Raw genomic sequence first — 23242 nt, 5'->3', positions numbered from 1 at the left:
CATCATTCAAGAGAAGATAGAAAAGTACACATTACAGGAGTAACTGAATGGATTTATTTGACCGTCCTCCTTTTGACAAACATGGCAGGACCTGGACAGGACTTGTAAAAATTAATTAATTAATTAATTTTTTGGAGATAGCGTCTTGCTATGTAGTGTAGATTGGCCTAGAACTTGGTTTTTTTTTGGTACTGGGAATTGAACTTGGGACTTTGCGCTTGCCAGGCAGGTACCTGTACCACGGAGCTATATCCCCAGCCCCTGGAACTTGTTATGTAGCTCATGCTGGCCTCAAACACATGATCCTCCTGCCTCAGCCTTCTGCATGTGTGCTAGAATTACGAATGTGTCCCACCACACTGTGCTGTTACTTTTTAAAATTCAAACTTATTTTGTATATTTTACAAGAAATTCAAACAAGGTAGAAGTGTCTTAAATGAAAAGTGAGAGTCTATATTGTAAACAAGTATGTTATTTTCTTTGGTTTCTTAAATATCTGGACCATTTCTGATTATTTGGGACAGGAAGGTTTTCTATGAGTCTAATGTTATTTATAGCAGTGATAGATATTCTTTACATTTAGATGCAAATTAAATTTATTGTTTGAATACCTTCCTGAACTACCTTATTTGAAAAATTATGTACTTCTATCCTTTTATTCTTTTTCTCTGAAGAACTTACTACATTTATAGTTTATAAGATGTAAACTGCATGAGGGCAGAAATCTTAAGTATTTGCTGACTGAATATTCTTCTAAGCTAATTGAAAATATAGTGCTAATGAGATATAATGAGCTAATGAAGACATATAATGTATTTTTAAGAATCATTTGCTACTATGCTGTTGAATTTCCTCTTTTTCAATAGGAGAAAGAAGCATGCCATTCATAGCAGTGACACAACTTCTTCTGATGAAGAACGGTTTGAAAGAAGGAAATCAAAGAGCATGGCGAGAGCAAGAAATAGGTTAATAAACTTTTTAATGTTATTTCTATGTTAGGAAAAAGGAAAAACAGTTTGTTTTGTGGGGAACAAGTTTCACTTTTTCTTTTTGTCTTTGCTATGTAGTCCAGGCTGCCCTTGAACTCACTGTGTAGCCCAGGCTGGCCTCAAACTTGAGGTAATCCTCCTGCCTCAGCCTCCTGAGTGCTAGAATTATAGGTGTGTGCCATCCTGCCTGGCCCAAGTTTCTTATCTGTGTTAGGCTTTTCCTAAGGTTGATATTCATCATATTTTTGTACTTAAATAATGCAATGATTGTTTTCAAAGTTATAGTTTTTAGAGTGGGTCTCTAACCTTCGGAAATGTCGCCTAAATTAATTAGTGTGTAGGTACGTATGGTCATGTAGTAATGTGGAAGAGGCAAAGGGAAGGCAGCCGAGGCATGAGCCTGTCTCACCTTATGTGCCAGTGTCCATCTTTCCAGGGGAACTTTGCCTTGCACCACGAATACAGCATTTACCGCAAGATAGGATTTCTGACAGAATTATCTCAGGAGCCTTTGGATTTTTCTTAGAAAAGTTTGTTTTGTTTTTATTGTTGATTGCCTCTAGTGTTCTTTGCCTAATTAGGGGAATTGACTGATTACTACATGGCTCACTGAAACCTCAACAGATTTCCACATAGAGAAAGTTTATTTGTCTAATAAATAAACTGTCAAATAATTCATTTTTAAACAATTGAGTTAATTTCTGGCTCATTTATAATAAATTATATTTACAAAGTTTACATTTGGCAAAGTATTCCTATCTATTGTAGAAATGTGTTTAGTTAGCAGGTCTTGGTATCAGGTTTGAATTGGTGTAGATTATAAGCTAAAAAGAATTCCTTATGGATGAAGGAAAGATTATGCAAGAGGATAATCTAAATGTATTTAGCTATGTATTGTCTCACTAGGCTGCCCAGGCTGGCCCTAAATTCTGTCTCAGCCTGCTGAATAACATTTTTAAAGTGGCATTGGTGGGGATTGAAACCTGGGCCTTATGCATAGGTAGGCAAGTGCTCTACCACTGAGTCATACCTCAGGCGCTATTCCTGAGTAGCTAGGATTATAGGCATGGACCAGTGCACTTGGCTAAAATCTAAATTTAAATAAAAGAACTTATTACTGATTATATTTAAAAATTATTTTCGTAGTTATTAGCTTAATGATTTTTGGGTCAAGGAGATGCTCTTGAATTAAAAAATAAAAGAATTTAAAACCTATTTAATCTGAACTATTCTGATAATCTACTTTGGGAATATATTTTTGGTTTTTTTTTTTTGTTGTTGTTGTTTTTCTGGTACCAGGAATCAAACTCAGGACCTTGCACTTGCCAGGCAGGCGCTGTGCCGCTGGGGCTACATCGTAAGTTCAAGGCTAGCTTGAACTAATAGCGAGACCCTGTCTCAAAAAACCAAAAGAAAAAGAAAAAGTGAGTGAAATTACATTCATCATAGAAGCTATTTTTTTTTTTTTTTTCTTTTTAATTACAGGGTCTCACTATATATTACAGGCTAGCCTGGAACTTGTGGCGATCCACCTGTGTTAGCCTCCTGAGGGCTGGGATTATAGGTGTGCTCTACTATGCCTGGCAAAGCTATAGTGTTTTGAGGCTGTTTATGTCATATTTTGGTGTTTACCTGTATAATTGTATTTCCTGTTACAATAATGAAGTCTTCAGCCAGGTGTTTGCTAAAAAATAGATCTGTTTGCTTTATATCTTATAGATACTAAAATAACATCAACATTTTTTTTTAACATCAACATTACTATAATATTTAAATTTATCCTCAAATTTTATGTGACTATGTCCCTTCAGTTTATATGACTGGAGAAATTCCTTTCCATTATGTTAAAAAAAAAAAAAGGAACAGTTCTAGATCACAACATCTTGAGAATTAAGTTTTAGCCTTTGCACAGCTGCCTGAAGAGAGCTACCTGTCTAAATCCTACACTTCATTATTTTAATTGTAGCATTCTCTAAGAAAACTTTCTTTGGGTAATGCTACAGTTCAGGTGTGCTTTGGCTCCCAGAGATCCATCCCTGTGTGGGAAGCTTGATCCTCTGTGTAGTATTGTGGCGAGAAGAGCCTTTAAAAGGTGGGGCCTGGTCAGAGGCCTTCTCTCACTGGGGACACACACTCAGAGAACTCTTGTGAGCCCCAGTCAATTTCCTGTCTCCCCACATGATCTCTCCTTCGTGCACGTGCTCTGAACATGGTGCCGTCTGCCATCATGTGCCGCAGGTAGCAGAACCATCACCAGAACTGGCACTCTGCTGTTTGATAGCTGTTTCATATGGGATATCAATGATATCATTTTTAAAAAATGGAACAGTTTGAACTCTTTGGGCAAATAAATTTAATGAACTTGTTTGCTTTATCTAAGAATAATTGTAGTTTTGGTCAGTTGAAGTCAGGAAAAGTAGTTTAAAACATTAAGTTCTTTGATGTTATCTTCTGGGTTGAGCAAAAACAGAAAGATGAAAATATGTCAGAGATTTCAACATTAAAAGGATGAAACTTTTAATACTGTTAACTTGGACTTTTATAAATTTCAGGTGTTTGCCTATGAACTTCAGAGCAGAAGACTTAGCTAGTGGTATTCTCCGAGAACGAGTAAAAGTGGGTGCAAGTTTGGCTGATGTTGACCCAATGAACATTGACAAATCAGTAAGTTTTGAAAATGCTTTTCTACAAATAGCTTTTTTGTTAAACAAAGTTTTTCTTTGTTCCTGTAAGTACACATGATAAGTCAAGTTTTTTCATTTCAGTGTTATTAGAACATGTAATAGGAAATTAGGTTGACGATTATAAGGGGTAGAGGCCCATGAACTATGATAAAGCATGGGCTATGGTATGAAACTGCTTAGTTTTATAATTAGATTTTCATTTTAGGTGGATCACTGTGGCTCTGATGTTGTTAATGAATTTAAGGGAAGGGAGGCTGGCATTACAGAGACTGGTTTAGCTATCATTTGTAGCCCAGTAATCACAATGATGGTCATAGTAGAAAGTAAGGTAACAGTGACAAGAAGTAGATAGATGTAGGAAATTGAGGATTCATTTAAAATAGAACAAAGTTTGATTAGTTAATTACTCTTGGAGAATGATAGAAGCAAGTTGAAGGTTCATTCAGGTTTCTGGCTTAGGGAATAGGTAGATAGTGAATAGACTGGATGGATAACAGCTTCATTACTGAAGTAGGATATATAAGAGAAGGAATAGTGGGATGGAAGATCATTTAATTAGTTGTAGACATAGGTATTGGTGGCATACGACAAGAAGTAACTTATAGGCAATTGGTTGTTAGGTTTGGCATTAAGGAAGAAATGTCTGGGTTAGAAATTTAGGTATGGATCATCAATAAAAAGATGGAGAGGTGCCAGGGCTCAGCAGCCCAAGCACCTGCCTGGCAAACGCAGTGTCCTGAGTTCTATTCCTGGTACCCCTGCGCCCCCAAAAAAGATGGAAAATGCGTGAACCTACCCAAGGGGAATATGTGACATGAAAATAGTCACAGGATTTAGAAGACATGATGGATTATTTCTCATTGTTAATAATGGTACCTTATTTTGGTAGGTGGTTGGGACAAGATTACTGCATAGCCAAAAACTTAGTATTTTTTCCTGTTCCCATTCATCTCTATATTCAACACAGTCTAACTGATATTTATGTGAAAGATTTAAAAGAAGTCATCAAATAGAGATGTATCATTAACAATCTCCATTCTGATTTCAGAGCTTAAGATGTTTGTTTTATTTTATTAATAAAGACCTAAGGAAACTTCAGAGTATTAAATATGTCCAGTATTAAATATGTCCAGACTCTCTAGACAATAGTACATTTTCTCAGCGGACTTTATGATCTTTGCTTATTTGGTTTATCAGTACCTCACTCTCTTGGATCTATGAAGTTTAGCTATCTCTGCTAGTCAGAATAACTTATTGCTTAAAATTTGATAAAATGTACAAGGTAATTAGCTTCTTTTATAGTTTCTTTTATTAACCTTTCTTAAATTTTTTAATTTACTCAAGATTTCACTATCATAATGATATATTCATTATAAAACATTCTGAAGTACTATAACAGAAAAAGTCCTTTAGCCTATTTAAACTATTATGGTTGAAAAGAACAATTCTTGTGATAGATCAGTGTTACTCTAGCAATTTTTTTATTGTCCCATTGAGAAAAATTAAAATTTCCCCTAATTAGAGATGCTAAATATTAAAGAATAATTTTTTTTTTTTTTATTTTTTTTATTTTTTGAGACAGGATCTCACTAAGTAGTTTAGGTTGGCCATGAACTTACTATGTTGCGCAAGCTGGCCTTGAATTCTTGACATTCCTCCTGCCTCAGCCTCCTGAGTGCCAGGATTACAGGCATGTGGTGCCATGCCTGGCCAAAGGATAAGATTTTTCCGGGTTGGGTTTGAGTTGTTCGGGGCCAGAAATTGTTGTAATACCTAATATTTTCTTGCTTTACACTTGAACCAATTTTTGCCTCATGGTAGATAATATTTCCCTTGCTGAGAATGCATGAAATATATATCTTGAAAGGCATTTAACCTGTTACAAGGCAGATGTACCATATTCTGTAGATCTTCATTAAGGTTTTAGGCTAGACATTAATCTTGTTCCTGAGTTGTTCATTTAAAGAAGGGTACTTTATTTGCCTGAACTGAAATGTAAACTTGAATTTTATTGTTAATTTTACTTTTGAACACTTATTTGTGTATAGTTGTCTTGGTTACTTTTTTCTCGCTGCTGGGACAAAATACCTGATGCCCAAAATTAAGGAAGGAAAGGTTTATTTCGCTTACAATTCGTGGAAGTTTCAATCCGTATTTAGCAGATTATAAGGCAGAGTGGCACATTGCAGAGGGCTGCATCTCAGGGCGGCAGCACAGCAAAGCTGCAAGCACCCACCAGGGCAGAATGGGGGAGGAATAACCTCAAGTAGCTTCTTCCTCTACCTTACATATGCAAACTATCCACCTCAGGGCGGGTGTAGCTCTCACACCCACAATTATTCAACTCTAAAAGCCTGCCCCGTGACTGCATGAGGCTTTGGAGGGGACACACAGACATAAACCGTAACAATAGTTATATCCAAAACTCCTGTTGAAAGCAAGTATTTCTGAGTCATAAAACTATTTCTTTTTTTTTTGGTACCAGGACTCGAACTCCTGACCTCAGGCTTGCCAGGCAAGCACTTATGCTGCTGAGGTATATCACCGGCCCATAAAACTATTTCATACATTTAGAAAATTCTATAGAACATAAAATTATTTTCTATTAAATATTTTCCTCTCTTTTTCAAGGTGCGGTTTGATAGCATAGGTGGATTGAGCCATCATATTCATGCACTAAAGGAGATGGTAGTATTCCCACTTTTGTATCCAGAAATCTTTGAAAAATTTAAAATTCAGCCTCCACGGTAAATAATGTCTTTTTTTTATTTTTATTTTCCCCTGCCCTCCCCTCGTAAGTAGTGTCTTAAAGTGTGTTCTGCACGTTTACATTTTAGAATTTAGGAGTCGGGTACAAGAAGAAATTCTTTGTGCAGGCTCTGAATATACAACTGGATTGCCTAAACGGATTTGCCCGAGTTTGGTCCCCCATTTTTTTTTAAAGGCAGGGTCTCGCTATGCAGTTCAGCCTAACCTTGAACTCACTATGTAGCCCAGGCTGGCCTGGAACTTGTGGCAACCCTCCTGCCTCGCCTCCTGAGTGCTGGGATTATAGGGGTGAACCACGGTGCCTGGTTTTGAGTTTGACTTCCTGATAGCATCTGGTTTCCTGCTACATTGTTTAGTGTTGGAAACACAATTTTTTATTGGTGTGTTTCTCTGACATGGTGATTGGGGACTTTTGAAGTAGGACAGGGTAAGATTGACAATTTACATTATTTTTATGATCATGCCATGCCTATTCATTAAATGTATACCCAGTGAACTGCTAAAAAGTGCTGAAAAATTATGTTAAAAGAAAATTGGGCAAAATAAAAATATTCTGACAGTATATAGTGTAGACTGATTTAAGCTGATAAATGCTTTCATTGTGGAGTTATTTTTATTCAGATTTGATTCTTACTTTTTATATGTGTAAGTATATGGAAAAATCTTGTTAGAGAGTCATCTACTTTGTTCCATTTTGTTTTAAACAGAATCTCACCGTAGTTCAGGGTGGCTTTGAGGTCACTGTATTGTCCAAGCTGGCTTCAAACTCCTTAGTGCCAGTGATCCTCCTGCTTTAGCCTTTGAAGTAGTGTATGATACATTCTAATATTTGAAATTTCTGGTCATAGGGAAACATTAAGAAGTTTGATATCTTGCGAAATGGCTCTGTACTTTTAACTATTTTTTACCTACCAAAGCTTGGTGCTTTGAGGTCTCAGCAGAGTGAAACTCTTATTTATATATAGGAAAGAACTTTATCAGTGCCTAATAATTACAGCATACATTAACCCAAAATTGTATGGTGGGGGGGAATCCTTATAAATTGGCTATCATTGGTAGTAACAATAATTTTCTTTTTGACTCTTTATTCCTCTAGAGGCTGTTTGTTTTATGGCCCTCCTGGCACTGGTAAAACTTTAGTTGCCAGAGCTTTAGCTAATGAATGCAGTCAAGGAGATAAAAAAGTGGCTTTTTTTATGCGAAAAGGAGCAGACTGTTTGAGCAAGTGGGTTGGTGAGTCTGAAAGGCAGCTTAGGCTCCTTTTTGATCAGGTAAGAGGAATCATTGATTCAACAGTATCTTTTTTAGAACAGTAATACATTTTTGTCTGGAATTACAGTTTATGAGAAGGCATATTTTCTAATCAGTATATGAAATTTAGGATCAATAATCTCAAATTCTGTACTTTAGGGATACAAGCATCATCATCATTCATAGGAAATTGGTTTTGGGATCCCCTGAGGATACAAAATCTGCAGATACTCAAGTTCCATATATAAAATAATGTGGTATTTGCATAAAGCCTGCACATCCTTTAGTGTCCTTTAAGTCCTTGTGGGATTACGTACAATACCTAATACAATGTAAATAGTTTTTGTATTGTTTAGGGAACAGAAGCAAGGGGAAAAGTCTGTGTATGTTCTGTATAGATGCAGTTGTTTTTCCTCAAACGTTTTCAATCCTTGGTTGAATCTGAATGCAGAACTCATGGATGTGGCAGAATGATTGTATTTGATAGCAGTTTTACTAGTGTTTTGAATATTTATGATGATTCATTTATTGAAGTGTCTTCCAGATATATTAATACCATGGAGCTTTTGAGGAGCCAGGTTTAATTGTTAGATTATAATCCAGTTGAAGAAATACAGTGGCACCTCAGTTTACAAACTTGATTCTTTCCATGATTCTGGTTGTAAACCGAGTGGTATGAGAACAGAATTGAATTCAGTGGTTAGGTTCAGTGTTGACCTTCTGGGACAGTTTGTTTTGATTGTCTTCCAGTTTGGTTTGTGACCAGAATCATGGAGAGAATTGAGTTTGTGAACCAAGATACTGCTATAGTACTGCTATAGCACTCCTGCCTCAGCCTTCCCAAGTGTTGGGATTATAGGCATATGTCACTACACCTGTCATAAGATGCTAATATTTATGGAGCAAAAACTCACAAAGTAGCATATTGTTTATTTTTATGAGGTCTTTATTTTTGTCAATATAACAAAATATGTGAATTACTTTATAAAGATAAGAGGTTTATTTTAGCTGATGGTTTAGGAGGCCACAGTCCACGATTGATTGTGTCCTTTGCATTAAGCCTCTGGTGAGGTAGCACATCATGTAAGAGCACATGGCAGAGCAAAATCGCTTACCTCATCAGCCAGGAAGCAAAAGGGGAAGAGAAAGAAGCCAGGGTCCTCGAGTCCTTTTCCAGGGCCTGCCCTCATGTATCAGGACCTGCGAAGAGGCTCACCCCTTAAAGGTTCCACTGTATTCTAATTTAAACACCATCTTGGTGACCAAGCCTTTAAGGTGGACTTTCAGGGGATGCTTATCTCAAATGTAGCAAGTGGTCAATATGTTGCTGAAAGAATGTAGAAATAAGTGGTTTTAAAGTCAGAGTGAGGTCTGTGAATGTTGTCCAGGCTATTTATAGTATTTGTATGTAAGAGTAACTTTCATTTTGTTTTTTTTGAGACAGGATCTTGCTATGTAGTTCAGGCTGGCTTTGAACTTAGTATGTAGCCCAGGCTGGCCTTGAACTTGCAGTGATCCTCCTGCCTCAGCCTTCCTGAGTGTTGGGATTATAGGCATATGTCACTACACCTGGCAAGAGTAACTTTAAAAATTTTTTTTTCCGAAGTTGGTCATTGAGGCATGTGGTAGTCCCAGCTACTTGGGAGGTCAAGGAAGGTGAACTGCTTGAGAGCATGAGTTCAGTATTGGCTTAGACCATATAGCAAGACTTGTCTCAAAAAAACCAACTATTTTTCTATGCTTTATGAAATTTATTTTAGTATAAATTTACATATGATTATTTGAGTTAGTGAAAGAAGCCTATCATATTTGGCAATTCAATTAATGGTGATTATGCCTCAGGAAATAAATATGAAGTACAAAATGCTTTCAAGCATTTTGTCAGTATCAGATTTAGTTGATGTTCATGAAAGTCCTTTATAATTGTTAAAACAGTTCGTTTTATTGAAAAATTATTAGTAGTATAAAAATAGCCAAGTTCTAGATAGTAGATTTAGATAGAGGAATAGGTTCAATGCTTACCTTCAGCATGTTCATTGCTTAGTGGCAAATCAAACAGTAATCTGGACACTTCAAGAGAAATTAATAATGGAAATATATAAATACAAAACAACATTAATAGAAGAGGGAAGGACAGAGTAATGCTGGTATATTGTCCAGTGAGGTTATTTAACTTTTTTTGACAGTTGTACTTCCTAGCAACTTCATGCTGGGAATACAAGCATATTTTGGTTTCATTTAAGTATTAAATCATGTAGCTTCCTTTATCTTTTTTTTTTTTTTCCTTTATCTAAATTCATTTCTGTATCATTGTTTCTTGGTAAGTAGGGCTAGATGAGATGTTTCGTTTTTCAAAAATTACTTTTAGTTAGGACTTTTTTAAATGGTAAAGATAAATCTTGTGTATTTATATGGAAGCTAATTGTGATATTGTTTTGTATATATATAAAGGGTGTTATGTTCTGGGGGTGTGGCTCAGTGGTAGAGTACGTGAACAGCACACATGAGACCCTGGGTTCTGATCCCCAACACTAGACCAAACAATTATAAAAAGTTGTCATATGGTAAAAAGAATGGGTAGAGCGGGCTGTTTCATTTTTAAAAATACATTTCCATCTGTATGTTGAAATATGTTCAGAAAACTAAGGAAATGGAAAACAGTTGTTTACTGAAAGGAGTTCTTGTGGTTGAGTTGGATGGTAAGGAGATTTCCTGTTTAGTACATATTCTTTCACATTGGCTACTTTGTGTACCATTTGCTTATATTACTTACTAAGAAAATACAGTAATTACATGAAAAAGTGAAAATGACAATAAACAAATATTTACTTTCTTTTTACTAGGCATATTTGATGAGACCTTCTATAATATTTTTTGATGAAATAGATGGACTAGCTCCAGTTCGCTCTAGTAGACAAGATCAGATTCACAGGTAATTTTTCCTCATCTGGCTATGTTGACTTTTTTTTTTTTTTCTCTTTGACTTAGTTTAGCTTTAGTTCTTGGCTAAGGCTTTAAAAATTTAAGCTGTTTCCTTAAGAAACCCTTCTTTCACTTAGTGCAGGGGTCTGTAAGCTACACCCTTTAGGCCAAATGTAGCCCTTGACCTGTTTTTGTAAATGAACTTACATGGGAACACAGCTATAGTGATTCTTATGCATTATCTGTGGTTGCTTTTTTGCTATAGGAGATGTATGAATAGTTTTGATGGAGACATTGTATGCTTTGCAAAGCTTAAAACATTTACTATTTGGCCCTTTATGGAAAAAGTTGCCTAATTCCAAATTTGCTTAATGCTTTGAGATGTATCTGTTATGTGTGCTAATAATATTATGTTTGTATTTGTTTCCCACTGATATTCTTTGATGTTTACATGTGTATATGTACCTTAGTTTATATCCTCTGCAATCAGATGGAGATTTATTTTTATCTTCTGGCTATTATGATAATGCTGCTGTGACTATTGGTATATGTAATTACATGTGTGAACATGTAATTTCCTTTCTGTTGGGTAAAACTCCAAGACTGTTTCTTTTTTTTGAGACAGGGTCTTGCTATGCAGTTCAGGCTGACCTTGAGCTCACTTTGTAGCCCAAGCTGGCCTTGATCTTGCAACGATCCTCCTGCCTCAGCCTCCTGAGTGCTGGCATTACAGGCATGAGCCACCACACCCGGCTCCCCTAAGACTATTTCATGTTCCTGTAATACACGAAAGTCTGAGTTGCTCCTCATACTTATTAACACATAGTATTGTTGCTGTTTTTAACTTTTAGCCATTTTAGTGTGTGTATAGTAGTGGATTGTATTTTTCTGATGACGAATTTTGAGCATTTTTGTTTGTTTAGTGCTCTTTTGCTCTTTATACTTTCGTCAAATATCTGTTACAGTGTTTTGCTTTAAAAAAAATCAGATTGAATGTGTTATTGTGCTAGAGTGTTACTTTTTTGTAACTTGAAATAAGCTCTTTGTTAGGTCTGTTTTTAAAAAAATATATTTGTATTTTTGTATCTAAAATATTACTAGGTTTTGTGTTGTTCTGTTGTTTTTTTGAGACAGGGTCTTGCTATGTAGTTCACGTTTGCCCGGCACTCACTGTGTTTCCCAGGCTGGCCTTGAACTCCTGGCAGTCCTCCTGCCTCCGCCTCCCAAGAGCTTGGATTACAGGCATGCACCACCACACCTGGCTTAAAATATTACATACTGTATATTTTGGCCTTTTTTGTTTTCTTGTGGTGATACTGGGGATTGAGCCCCGGTAAGCATTCCACCATTAGCTACATATCTAGCCCTTTTATTTTATGAGTCCTGTTCTTGCTAAGTGGCCCAGGCTGGCCTTTAACTTGTTTCCTACTGCTTCACTCTCCCAACTGTTTGGGGTTATAGGCACGTATCACTGCATCCAGTTAGTTTTAGCTCTTAACATTTAGGTTAGTGATTCACTTTAATTAAATATTTACATATCAATGTGAGGTAAGGATTTGAGTTAACTTTTGTAGGTTGTTTGAGTTATGGACTGAAGTTCATTTTTTTCTTTTCTGTACAGGTATTTATTAGTTCTAGGACCATTTGTTGAAAAGGTTACTTTGTCTTTATTAAGTTACTTGACATCTTTGTCAATTAGTTTACTAGATAAAGAGTGTGCATATTCCTAGGTTTGTTAGTTTATTCTTTTGATTAACAGGTCTGTTCTTATACCACTGACTTGATTTTTGTAGTGTTTTTAAAAAAATTGTTGGATTCATTTTTGTAATGTGTAAAAAAGTATTTTATCATCCGTGTCCAGGAGAGATTGAGGAACCAATCATGAACTATCAAACTCATGTAGCTATTTTTATAACACCTGCCTTTGGTTGTAGAATCAGGTAATTTTGATCTGTATTCGATGAGATCTATTTCTTTCTCTTCTTTTCTGCAGTGTTCCTATGAGTTCAGTGTTATTCCTTCCTTATGTTTGGGAGGATTCTCCACTGAAAATGTCTGGGCCTCTGAAGTTTTCTCTGTGGAAGAGTTTTTGATTACAAGTTAAATTTCTGTAGTTGGTATAGGACTGTTCAAGATTTCTTTTTATTCTCGGGTCAGTTTATAATAGTCCCTTATTGTCAGCAACTACTAATCTTTTTACTGTTTCCATAATTTTGCCTTTTCCAGAATTCAGTATAGTTGGAATCAGGCAAACAGCCATTTCATTTTTGGGTTTTTTGTTTTGTTGTTTTCATTCAGCAACATGCATTTAAGGTCCTTCCTTATCTTTTCTTTGTCTGTTCATTAAATTTGTTTCATTTCTCCATATGGGAGTTTTGAAAGTGATTGAAACTTTTCTTTTGTTCTAACATAGATATTGCAACTTGTAAACTTTTCTCTAAGCACTGCTTTAAATGTAGCCCACAGCTTTGACATGCTATATAGTCATTGTCATTTAGTTCAAAAAAATTTCTAATTTTTCTTGTCAATACTTCACACTGATAATTTAGAAGTAGGTTTAATGTACAAATACTCCCATGAGCTCCCACCCTTGTCCATTGTAGTACAGACTGCCACTAGTTCCCCTCAACCCATGAAGGCCACCGGCACAACTGCCATGGACAGTCTGTTGTCACCCCAACCACATCTGGACCCAAGGGCATGCTGCCATAGTTGGGGAAACATCCACCATGCTCCATGTCTCTGGCCTACCACTACCATTTTGGTGTGGCTACATAGTGTGCGTTACACCTTTCTGGACTACTACCATACTCCTCTTCCATATCACACCTAGATACAAAAGAGCTGTGTGGTATGCGTGCATGTGTATGTGCACGTGTGTGTGTGTGTGTGTGTGTGTGTAGAGAAGGTCTCCCTAGAAAGTTCAGGCTAGCTTTGAACTCACTGCAATCCTTCTGCCTTAGCTTCCTGAGTGCTGAGATAGTAGGGATGCATCACCATGCCCTATTGATAAGGGTTTTATGATTCTGCTGTACTGCATGTACCACATCCATACCCATTGGATGCAGCTGAAACGCTGTAGAGAGACTATCCTGTGTTATCCAATTGGTGCCAAAGCTATTGTTGCTCACCAAACTGACATGAAGAAAGGTCTACAGGAGAAAACTATTTAATATGAAAGCCACCTATAAAAGTGTTGGAGACACCTGATCTTGTGGATATGCAGATTTCAATACAAGGTCACAAAAAACATAAAAAACAAGGTAATAGGATACTTTTAAAAGAATAAGGGGCTGGGGATTTAGCTCAGCGGCAAAAGCGCCTGCCTGGCAAGCGCAAGGTCGTGAGTTCAGTTCCCGGTATCGGAGAAAAACCAAAAAAAAATAAAAAAAAAATAAAAAAAAAATAAAAGAATGTACCTGTCAACATACCTACAAGTAAAAAGTATTGTTAATGCCTAGTAAAGAATTCCAAAAATATGTTTGAGAAAGCTGAATGAGTAAAGAGAATACATATAGATGATTCAGTGAAATTAGGAAAACAATTCCTGATGTAGGAGAAATTCAGCAAAAACCAAAGAAACAAACAAAAAACAACAGAAATCATGAAAATGAGTAACTCAATAATTCAGTTAAGAAATAATAGTTAAAGGCTGCAGCCACAGACTAGATATGAAAAAGGAAAGCATATTTAGCATTAAGACATGTCTTTTGAAATAATCCTAATCAAACAAAAAAGTAAGGATGAAAACATAAAGTCATCCTCTAAGATTGTCTTAATTACTACTTTTCTTATTGCTGAGACAGAGTACCGAACACCCAAAGTTAGAGGGAAGGTTTATTAGCTCACAGTTTGCAGAGGTTTCAGTTCATAGTTGGCTGGCTCTGAGGCAGAGTGGCACAGCAGAAGCGCATCGCAGGGGAAAACAGTTCAAGGCACACAGAAGGTAGAAGGCAATTGGGATTACAGGTATGTACCCCACACCCGGCAAGGTTTTTGAGGTTGTCAGCTTCATTTCATCCCCCTCCCCAGTACCAGGAATCGAACTTATGACTTTGTGCTTGCTGGGCAGGCGCTGTGCCACTGAGCTAAATCCCCAGCCTGGTTTTTGAAGTTGTTACTCATAATCTGCTGGATTTCCGTGTCCATTGTGATTTCACTTTTTTTCTTTTTAAACAAACAGAAGACGATTTATTTGAAGGCAGAGAAAAAAGGGTAAGAGAGAGATGATAGATAGCTACTCTGGATGAGTAGGGAATATTTGAAAGTGAAATACTCTCACTTTTTCCTTTTCTAATTACATTGACTTGAGTGTTTTCTTTCCTTTTTTTTTTTGATTGGCAATCGCTTCTCTGCCTTTTGGCTAAGATCAAGTGTGATAAGATTGGCAAATGCCTTATTGTGTTTATTTTCTGATGTTTGTGTAGCACCTTGAGGTGGACCATTAGAATGTTCAGTTGGACTTGCTTTGCTTTTATGATTTGGGCATTCAGAGTCATAAACTTGCCTCTTAGAACTGCTTTTGTTGTGTCCTATAGATTCTAGTATCTTGTACTGGTTTTATAATTTGATTCTCGGAATCAGCCTGGGAAACTTAGGAACTTAATGAGACTTTGTGTCAAAATAAGTAATGGCTAGGGGGTACCTCAGTGTGAAGGCCTTGGGTTCAATCCACAGTACAAAAAAGAAAGAAAGCAAGGCAACTATAATCATGACAACATGTAAAAGAATAAAACCCATTATAAGGACAGATATACAAAAAGAAATAGAAAAGAGTCAAACTTTATCAGTGCAGTAAACCACCAGATCACAAAGATGAACAAGAAGAAAAAGGATATTCAAAAAGAAACAGAAGAAAACTAACAGAATGACAGGAATGAGTGCTTACCTATCAATAGTAACCCAAAATGTGAATAGACTAAGTCCTCCAATTAAAAATTATAAACAGGCTGAATGGATGACACAAAAGACCTAAAGATATGCTGCCTATAAGAAACTCATTTCTCCAGTAAAGACCCATATAACTTGGAAGGAAAAGATGGAGAAAGATACTCCATCTTAAGCTGGGTGCAGTATGCTGGTCTGTAATCCCAGTACACAGGAGACTGAGGTATAGATGAATCACCATAAGTTTGAGGCCAGCCTGGACTATGTAGTGAATTCAAGACCAACCTAAATTACATAGCGAGACCCTGTCTTTAAAAAAAAAAAAGATACTCCTTCAGAATGGAAACTAAAAGCACACAGAGCTAGCTGTACTTATATGAGACAAAATAGACATTAAGACAGAATCTGTAGCAAGAGAAAAAGATTGCCACTGAATAATGATCAAGGGGTCAAAGTAACAAGAAGATATAATGATTATACATATATATGTGCTTACTGCCAGAGGACTTGTTTTATGCAATAAAAACTGTAAGATCTATAGGGAGAGGTAGGCTCCAATACAATAATAATGGATACCTTAGCACTGTACTTCTCATCCATTACTTAAGAAGCAACAAACATCAGAATTAAACTTTACTGTTTACTAAATAGTAAATAGTACTGTGCTAAGCAGTAAATACTATGTACTATTTACTGTGTGATAAATAGAAGTAGCACATGTAAAGAAGTTTTCAGTTAACAGCCATGAAATATACATTATATTGATGAACACATGGAACATTCACTAGAATTGACCACAAATTAGGCTACAAAATAAGTCTCGGCAAATTAAAAAAAGTAAAATCGTATTTAATTTTTTCTTACTACAATAGAATAAAAACAGAACTCAAGAGAAACTTTAGAAGTTATATAAACATGGAGACTGAAAAATATACTTTTATGTGGACAGTGGGTCATTGAAAGAGTCCAAATGGAAATCTAAAAATTTTTCAAGGGTTGTAGAGGTATCTCAGTGATATAAGTACCATGTGCTAACCAATTGCGCTACTGGAGCTATGTATCTCAGTGATAGAGCGCTTGCCTGTTATGTTCAGGGCTTGATTTGATTCCTAGTACCAGAAAGAGAAGAGAAGCAAAGTGAAATGAAGAATATGTGATGTGGCAAACGTTGTACTGAGAGGGAAGTTTATAGTGGTAATTACCGGTGTTAGAAAAGAGGGGCTCGGCATAGTAGTGTAGGAATCCTGCAAGGTTGAGGCAGGAAGATCACAAGGTGAAGCCCAGTCTCCCAACTTAGCAAGACTGACCATGTTTCCAAAAACAAAAAGGGCTGGGGATGTAACTCAGTGTGAAGCTGAAAAGGTCCTAGGTTCTATGTCCAATTCTGGGTGGGAAAGAAAAATAAGTTTCAAACCAAACTCAGAGTTTGTAGGAGAAAAGAAATAACAAAGACGAGAGCAGAAGTGAATGCAAACATAGAATAACAGATAAAAACAAAAAACAGTGAAAGGAAAAGGTAAGGAAAAACCTGCCCTTAGCTAAATTAACCAAATAAAGAAGGAGACAAGACCACAGTAAATGAAGAGATGATAAAGGAGACATTATAACCACTACCACAGAACACAAAGCACCAGTAGGGACTATTATGAGCAACTAGGTACTAACAAATTGGAAGACTTTAGAGGAAAAGGATAAATTTCTGTACTTAAAGAGATCTCTAGTTATCTCACAAACCAACTTTATAGCTTTCTGTCACCCCAGAAAGCCTGTGCCTGTTAGTTGTTGCACCAGCCTTTCTGTTGCCCTTCCAGACCTTAGGTGACCAGTAGGGAACATGTGTTTTCATACGTCTGGCTAGTTTGGACATTTCATATAAATGGAATTATACAATGTATGGCTTTTTGTGTTTTGGTTCTTTCAATTAGTAGAGTGTTTTCAGGGTTCATCCATGAAATATCACTATTTCAGCTGTTTTTATTGAGGAATAATTTTTGATTGTATGGATATACCACATTTTCTTTATCCATCTGTTGAAGGACATTTGGCTTCTTCATACATTTTGACTATTACAAACAATGCTGCTATGAATTTACAGTGTAAGTTTTTTTGTAGCTATTGCTAGATCACTTGAAGTCTTTTGTTTAATGTGGTAGAGGAGCTGCCAGACTATTTTCCAAAGAGGGACACCATGTTATGTTTCTTTAAGTAATATTGGAGTGTTGTATTTGTTTTCTTTTTTTTTTTTTTGGTTTTTCTCCGGTACCGGGAACCGAACTCACGACCTTGTGCTTGCCAGGCAGGCGCTTTTGCCGCTGAGCTAAATCTCCAGCCCTTGTATTTGTTTTCTATAGCTTCATCAACTTTGTTACATCTGCCTGTCTGCTTATAGTCATCCTTGTGGATTTAAAGTGGTATTGAATTTGGTTTTATTTCCATTTGGCTAGGTGATGATGTGTCCTTTGTATGAAATCTTTTGCCCATTTTTAGATTTGTTATTTGTCTTTGTGTTATTCAGTTGTAATTCTTTTTTTGTATTTAAACCCTAGACTTTTATTAAATATATGATTTGCAAACATTTTCTTTTTTTTTTTTTTAACATTTTCTTTTTCTTTAGGTTATCTTTTTCTTTCTTGATTGTGCCTTTTGAAGCAATAAATTGATGTTCATTTTTTGTAGTGCAGGGCATCAAATCCTGAGCTAGGCAAGCTCTCTGCCCCTGAGCCACACTGAGCAGCTCAGCTTTAAGTTTAGATCAAGTCCACTTTAATTTTTTGTTTTGTTTTTCTTCCTTTGTTTCTTTCTCTCAGTTGCTGTGCTTTATATGTTATTTTTTCTGAGTACTTTCAACAGTAATTTCTGTAAATCACTTCATATTACATTGAGGTATTTTTGCTAGATATTTTATTAGCATTTAAGAGTGATAAAAACTATTGTAAGCAGTGTTTAGAAGTTTTTCTTTCATTTAAAGCGTTTTTAATTTTCTTGAAAATTTTTTCCAGCTCTATAGTGTCCACCCTCCTTGCTCTTATGGATGGATTAGATAACAGGGGTGAAATTGTTGTTATTGGTGCTACAAACAGACTTGATTCTATAGATCCTGCACTCAGGAGACCTGGTCGTTTTGACAGAGAGTTCCTTTTCAATCTGCCTGATCAGAAGGTAAGTTTTTGTTTTCAGTGTGTTAAGATTTATATATAACTCAGTTATAAAATATATGTGTATATATACTTTTTAGGGTGATACTTTATGCATTTTTATTGTTTGGATTTTGTGCTTATTAAGCTCTTACTAAGTTATCATGGATGCTTACTTGTTTACTTCTCTGGATTGTAGTAATTACCTTATTTGGTCTCTAACCAAAGTAACTTTTTCCTCATAAAAATGTTTTTAGTATATGGGTAGGTTTTTCAATAAGGAACCAATTTACAAAACTTGTCTTAAATAAAAAAAAATTAAATATGGGCTGGGGATGTAGCTCAGTGCAGAAGCCCTAGGTTTAATCTCTGGTAGCAGCACTCTCTCCACAAAAAAAAAGGCAGAGGAAGGTACTTTGTCTTAGGGGAAGCCATATGATCTTTTCTATATACCATGTAGAGTAAAATGAACAGTGAATATCTCTGCATTTCTTCATTTAAATAATTTTTCCTTCATTCTATATTGATTTTAGTAAAAGAAGAGTTATATAAGAAAGAGCATATTAAATATTTGAGACCTGACAATAACTTGCTGACCTTAGGTAATTTCAGTTCTTCAAACATTTATTTACTTATTTTGTAAACTAAAGGGTTAAGATAGATATTTTTTGAAGTATCTTCCAGCTTACATTTTGTTTTACGTGATTTTCATGCTCCACTGTCTTGTAATGAACAGTACCCATGCTGCTAATGAAGTCTAAGTAGATTCTTAATATCATCTTATAGAATATATATGGTGTCAGTGTGGCCCTTCTTTTGGACTTTTATTTATAGCTTTTAAGGATCTGTTGAGACAGATAGTTCAGGTTGAAAGGAAATAAGTGTTATATTGGTATAATTTTAGTAGCTGAGCTCTTGACTTAGAAGTTGTAGTTGAAATGGTAGCTTTTGCTTCCAGATTTTGCCAGCTTTTTAAAGAAGTTGTATATTGATAAATTTGAAGTTGTTCTTTTTGTTTTTAATTGCTGGACCCCCAATTCTTTAAGTCAGTAAGATGGTCTTGGTTATAATTTTCCTTTTTTCTGAGGCAGGGTCTTTCCATGTAGTTCAGGAGGCTGGCCTCAAACTCAGAGTGATCCTCCTGTCTCAGCCTCCTGAATGCTGGGATTACAGGCATGCACCACCACACCTGGCTACAGTTTGTTTTTTTGTGTCTCAAGCAAGTTCAGATAGTAGTGTGGAAGGGGGAATAAGAATATTCTTATTTTTTATTTTTTGGTGCTGCTATAGGTCAGACTCAGGGCCTCATACATGCTGGGCAAGCACTCTACCTTGGAGTTCACACTCCTAGCTTGGATATTCACTTTTAAGTGTTATTCACTTCCCACTCTCCCAAAAGAAGACAGATGTGGGGGAAAAAATTGTTTTCACCATATGTCAGATGATTGTAGATTTTTCTAGATTAGTATTTCTTTTTTTGTTATTTTAAAAAGATTTGTTTTTTGTGAAGCTAAAATGATAAAATTTAGATTGTGCTACACATGAGTATTTTTTTTTTTTTTTCTTGGTTTTTCTCCGGTACCGGGAACCGAACTCACGACCTTGTGCTTGCCAGGCAGGCGCTTTTGCCGCTGAGCTAAATCCCCAGCTCCTTACACATGAGATTTAAGCTAGAGAATTCTGTTTTGGAGAAAAAAAATGCAGGCAAAATTGTTTAAAATTATTTGTCATTTTGTTCATTGTCAGTACCTTATACATGCAGTAGAACCCAAAGTTCTATGAAGTCTGAAGTTTATATAAACCAGGCGTGGGAAGCACACCTGTAATCCCAGTACTTGGGAGGCAGAAGCAGGAAATTTTCTGTGAGTTTGACACCATTGTGGGCTACATAGTGAGTTGAAAGCCATCCTGGATTACATATTACGACCCTGTCTCAAAGAAACAAAAACAACAACAAAAACAAAGAGCAAAAATAAAAGTCTGTTTAAAAGTTTTGATTATTATAACTCATTAAGGATTTCTGTTTATATGTTTTCAAGTGGTAAGAATGGTGTGGTGGCAAAGTGAAGTTTAGTTTTTAAATGCTAATCCTGGATGACTCATTTAGCCAATATGCGCTGCTCGTGAGGTCTCTTCACCTCTCCAAACATTAAATGTCTAAGCTTGTGCAACAGAGACAAGAACTCTGAGACATGTCTCACGAGTTGATGTGGATGCTAAGGTCTTTACATTTTTTTTTTTTTTTTGCCTTTTTGAGACAGGGTTTCATTATGCAGCTCAGGCTGGCCTTGAACTCACTTTGTAGCCCAGGCAAGCCTCGAACTCACAGTGATCCTCCTGCCTCAGCCTCCCAAGTGCTGGGATTATAGTCATGCGCCACCACGCCCAGCCAGATCTTTAAATTTTTAAAAATTGGCTACTCATAATTTGCTTTAACTAGTACATTTGAAAGTTTGATGAAAACTTTTCTCTTGTTAGGCAAGAAAACACATCTTACAGATTCATACCAGGGACTGGAATCCAAAATTGTCAGATGCTTTTTTAGGTGAACTGGCTGAAAAATGTGTTGGTGAGTGCTATTATTTGAATTCTTTGATTGCCATTGTTTGTTCTGCTCAGCTTCCCTTTCCCCTTATGTTTGAAATGTGAATGAGTATAGTTATGTCTTTTGTGCAGTAGATGGCTCTGCCTTCATACTTAAAAGTTATTTTAAAATTTCGCTTAAAGTTTTAACACTTCTAAATTAGAATTTTGACTATTATTAGGTGTTTGATTAAGAAATTTAGTAGTAATAGATGTTTTTCATTGAGTGCTGGGTATCCTTCATATTACTACAGTGTCTCCTTTTAGCATTTGTCCCTTCTCAGAAATTTTACTAAGAAAAATAAGCTTAAACTTAAGACAGTTCCATTTCAAAGGCAGTCTTTTACTTTGCAGATAACACAGATGGGCACATCTTTATTCCTACGGTGTAGAAAGAAGGTGGGTGGAAGGGTTCTTCAAAGAAAATGCTTAATTATATTTGGTAAACCAAATATAAAACTTTCTATTTTGATTTTAAATCCTTCACAGAGTGGAAGGTCTCCCTACAGAGTGAGTGAACACTACTGTCCTAAAAGGATGGGGTGCGAGAGCATTTATATACGCAGGAGATGGAATCCAGGGTTTGGGCTCTAATTAGGTCAGAATTAAAAAGAGATGCAATATTAAGTAACTGAAAACACACACAGGAATTTTTGCTTCCTTCATTTTCCTTTTTGTCGGTTTTCCTGTCATATTCTCCAAAATACAAATTTAAAAAACTCTTTCTCCATGAACTTTTAAAACATGAAGAACGCCCCCCCCCCAAATAGGTCCAACAACAACAGTCACCTTGGGAGAACCTTAAAGTTACCAAAACCTAAAGAATAACTTAGTTAAAAAATCATTGTGATCCACCATCAAATAATTAAAACTTAAATAGAACGTTAGTCCATTCAGTTAGCTACATCCGAATTATCCTCTTCATCCACAGGGACCTCCATCTCCGAAGCAGCATCCCTCAGCTTTTGAGCCACAAAGACCTCGACATCTTCTGGTGAGGAGAAAACGTAAATCTCTCCAGCACTACTCCAGTTTAAGCTTTGCCTGGTATAAGAGAGCATGCGCCAAACCCACTTCATGTAAATTTGGCTTGACCTTTGCAAAGCCTTGTGCTGCTTTATGGGAGAGGGTGGTATTTGGTAAAAAATCCAGTCTTTTCCCTTTTTGAAATTGGTCCCCCTTTATTTATGATATTACTGTATTAGAATTCAGATCAGAATGGGAAATCTGTGTAGATTTTTTTGTTCTGTGAATTTGTCACAGATCTAACCTTAACAGAAATAAGCAGAAGTCTTTAAATAATTTTGGAAATTCCCTAAGAGATAAGTATTTAAAAATTATTTTCTGTCACTCTACCTGTCATCTGAAATACACACTGTAGTTTAATTCTTCATCCTAAATATTAGATTCTTAGTTTCTTTTTGCATTTCCATAGATCCATGTTTCTTACAGTTTTGAGCAGCTTTTAGTCACCTTTCTAAGTTGTTACATTTTTCACATGTAATTTCTTACTGGACTGAAAAACTTCTCTTGCATTTTTCCCCCCTCCATGGGGTGGCAGTATGTATGCAGATTTTGCTTACATACCATTTTCTTCCTGGATAGTGACATAGAAATCCATTGTTCTGTTTTTAGTTGTGACATTTATTCCATTTATTAAGAAGGTAGTTCACATTAAAAGCAACAACAAATGTAGAGCTTCCAACAGGAATGAAGTAGTTAGATCCCTTATGAAGGCATCAGTGTATTTATCCCAAACATGTTTCAACATGTATGGGTTCAGTTCAGTGAAATTTATGCCGAAAAACTGTGCAGTCTTGATGAATAACTGAAAAGATGGTTAATCTCTAGAGGTTATGGATTTGGTGACTTTTACCTTGAAACCAATTTCTTACCACTTAGATGTTTTTGCATGCATAATAGGAGTAATTTTTAAGTAGTAAAAAGTTTTAAACATACAGTGGTATCCAGAACAGTTGCAGAAACAATAGCACCTAATGATTAATGAAGAGCTCAACCCTGA

The 23242-nt window shown here is 36.1% G+C and overlaps 1 protein-coding gene across 2 annotated transcripts in view; it reads left to right on the top strand.

Moving 5' to 3' along the window:
- Positions 1-23242, top strand: part of Atad2b (ATPase family, AAA domain containing 2B) — a 140071-nt gene that overhangs the window by 56474 nt on the left and 60355 nt on the right. For both annotated transcript variants that reach the window (XM_005400367.2, XM_005400366.2), the window contains exons 9-15: positions 867-965; positions 3542-3653; positions 6305-6420; positions 7539-7713; positions 10537-10625; positions 18502-18661; positions 21115-21205. In XM_005400367.2, coding sequence (XP_005400424.1) covers positions 867-965; positions 3542-3653; positions 6305-6420; positions 7539-7713; positions 10537-10625; positions 18502-18661; positions 21115-21205 — 842 coding nt within the window. The remainder of the gene's footprint in view (positions 1-866; positions 966-3541; positions 3654-6304; positions 6421-7538; positions 7714-10536; positions 10626-18501; positions 18662-21114; positions 21206-23242) is intronic.

Source organism: Chinchilla lanigera, unplaced genomic scaffold (genome assembly GCF_000276665.1).
Source record: "Chinchilla lanigera isolate Chin_1 unplaced genomic scaffold, ChiLan1.0 scaffold00068, whole genome shotgun sequence".
Lineage (NCBI taxonomy): Eukaryota > Metazoa > Chordata > Mammalia > Rodentia > Chinchillidae > Chinchilla > Chinchilla lanigera.
The sequence above is the reverse complement of the archived record's forward strand: the minus strand, read 5'-3'. Positions and strand labels throughout refer to the sequence as shown.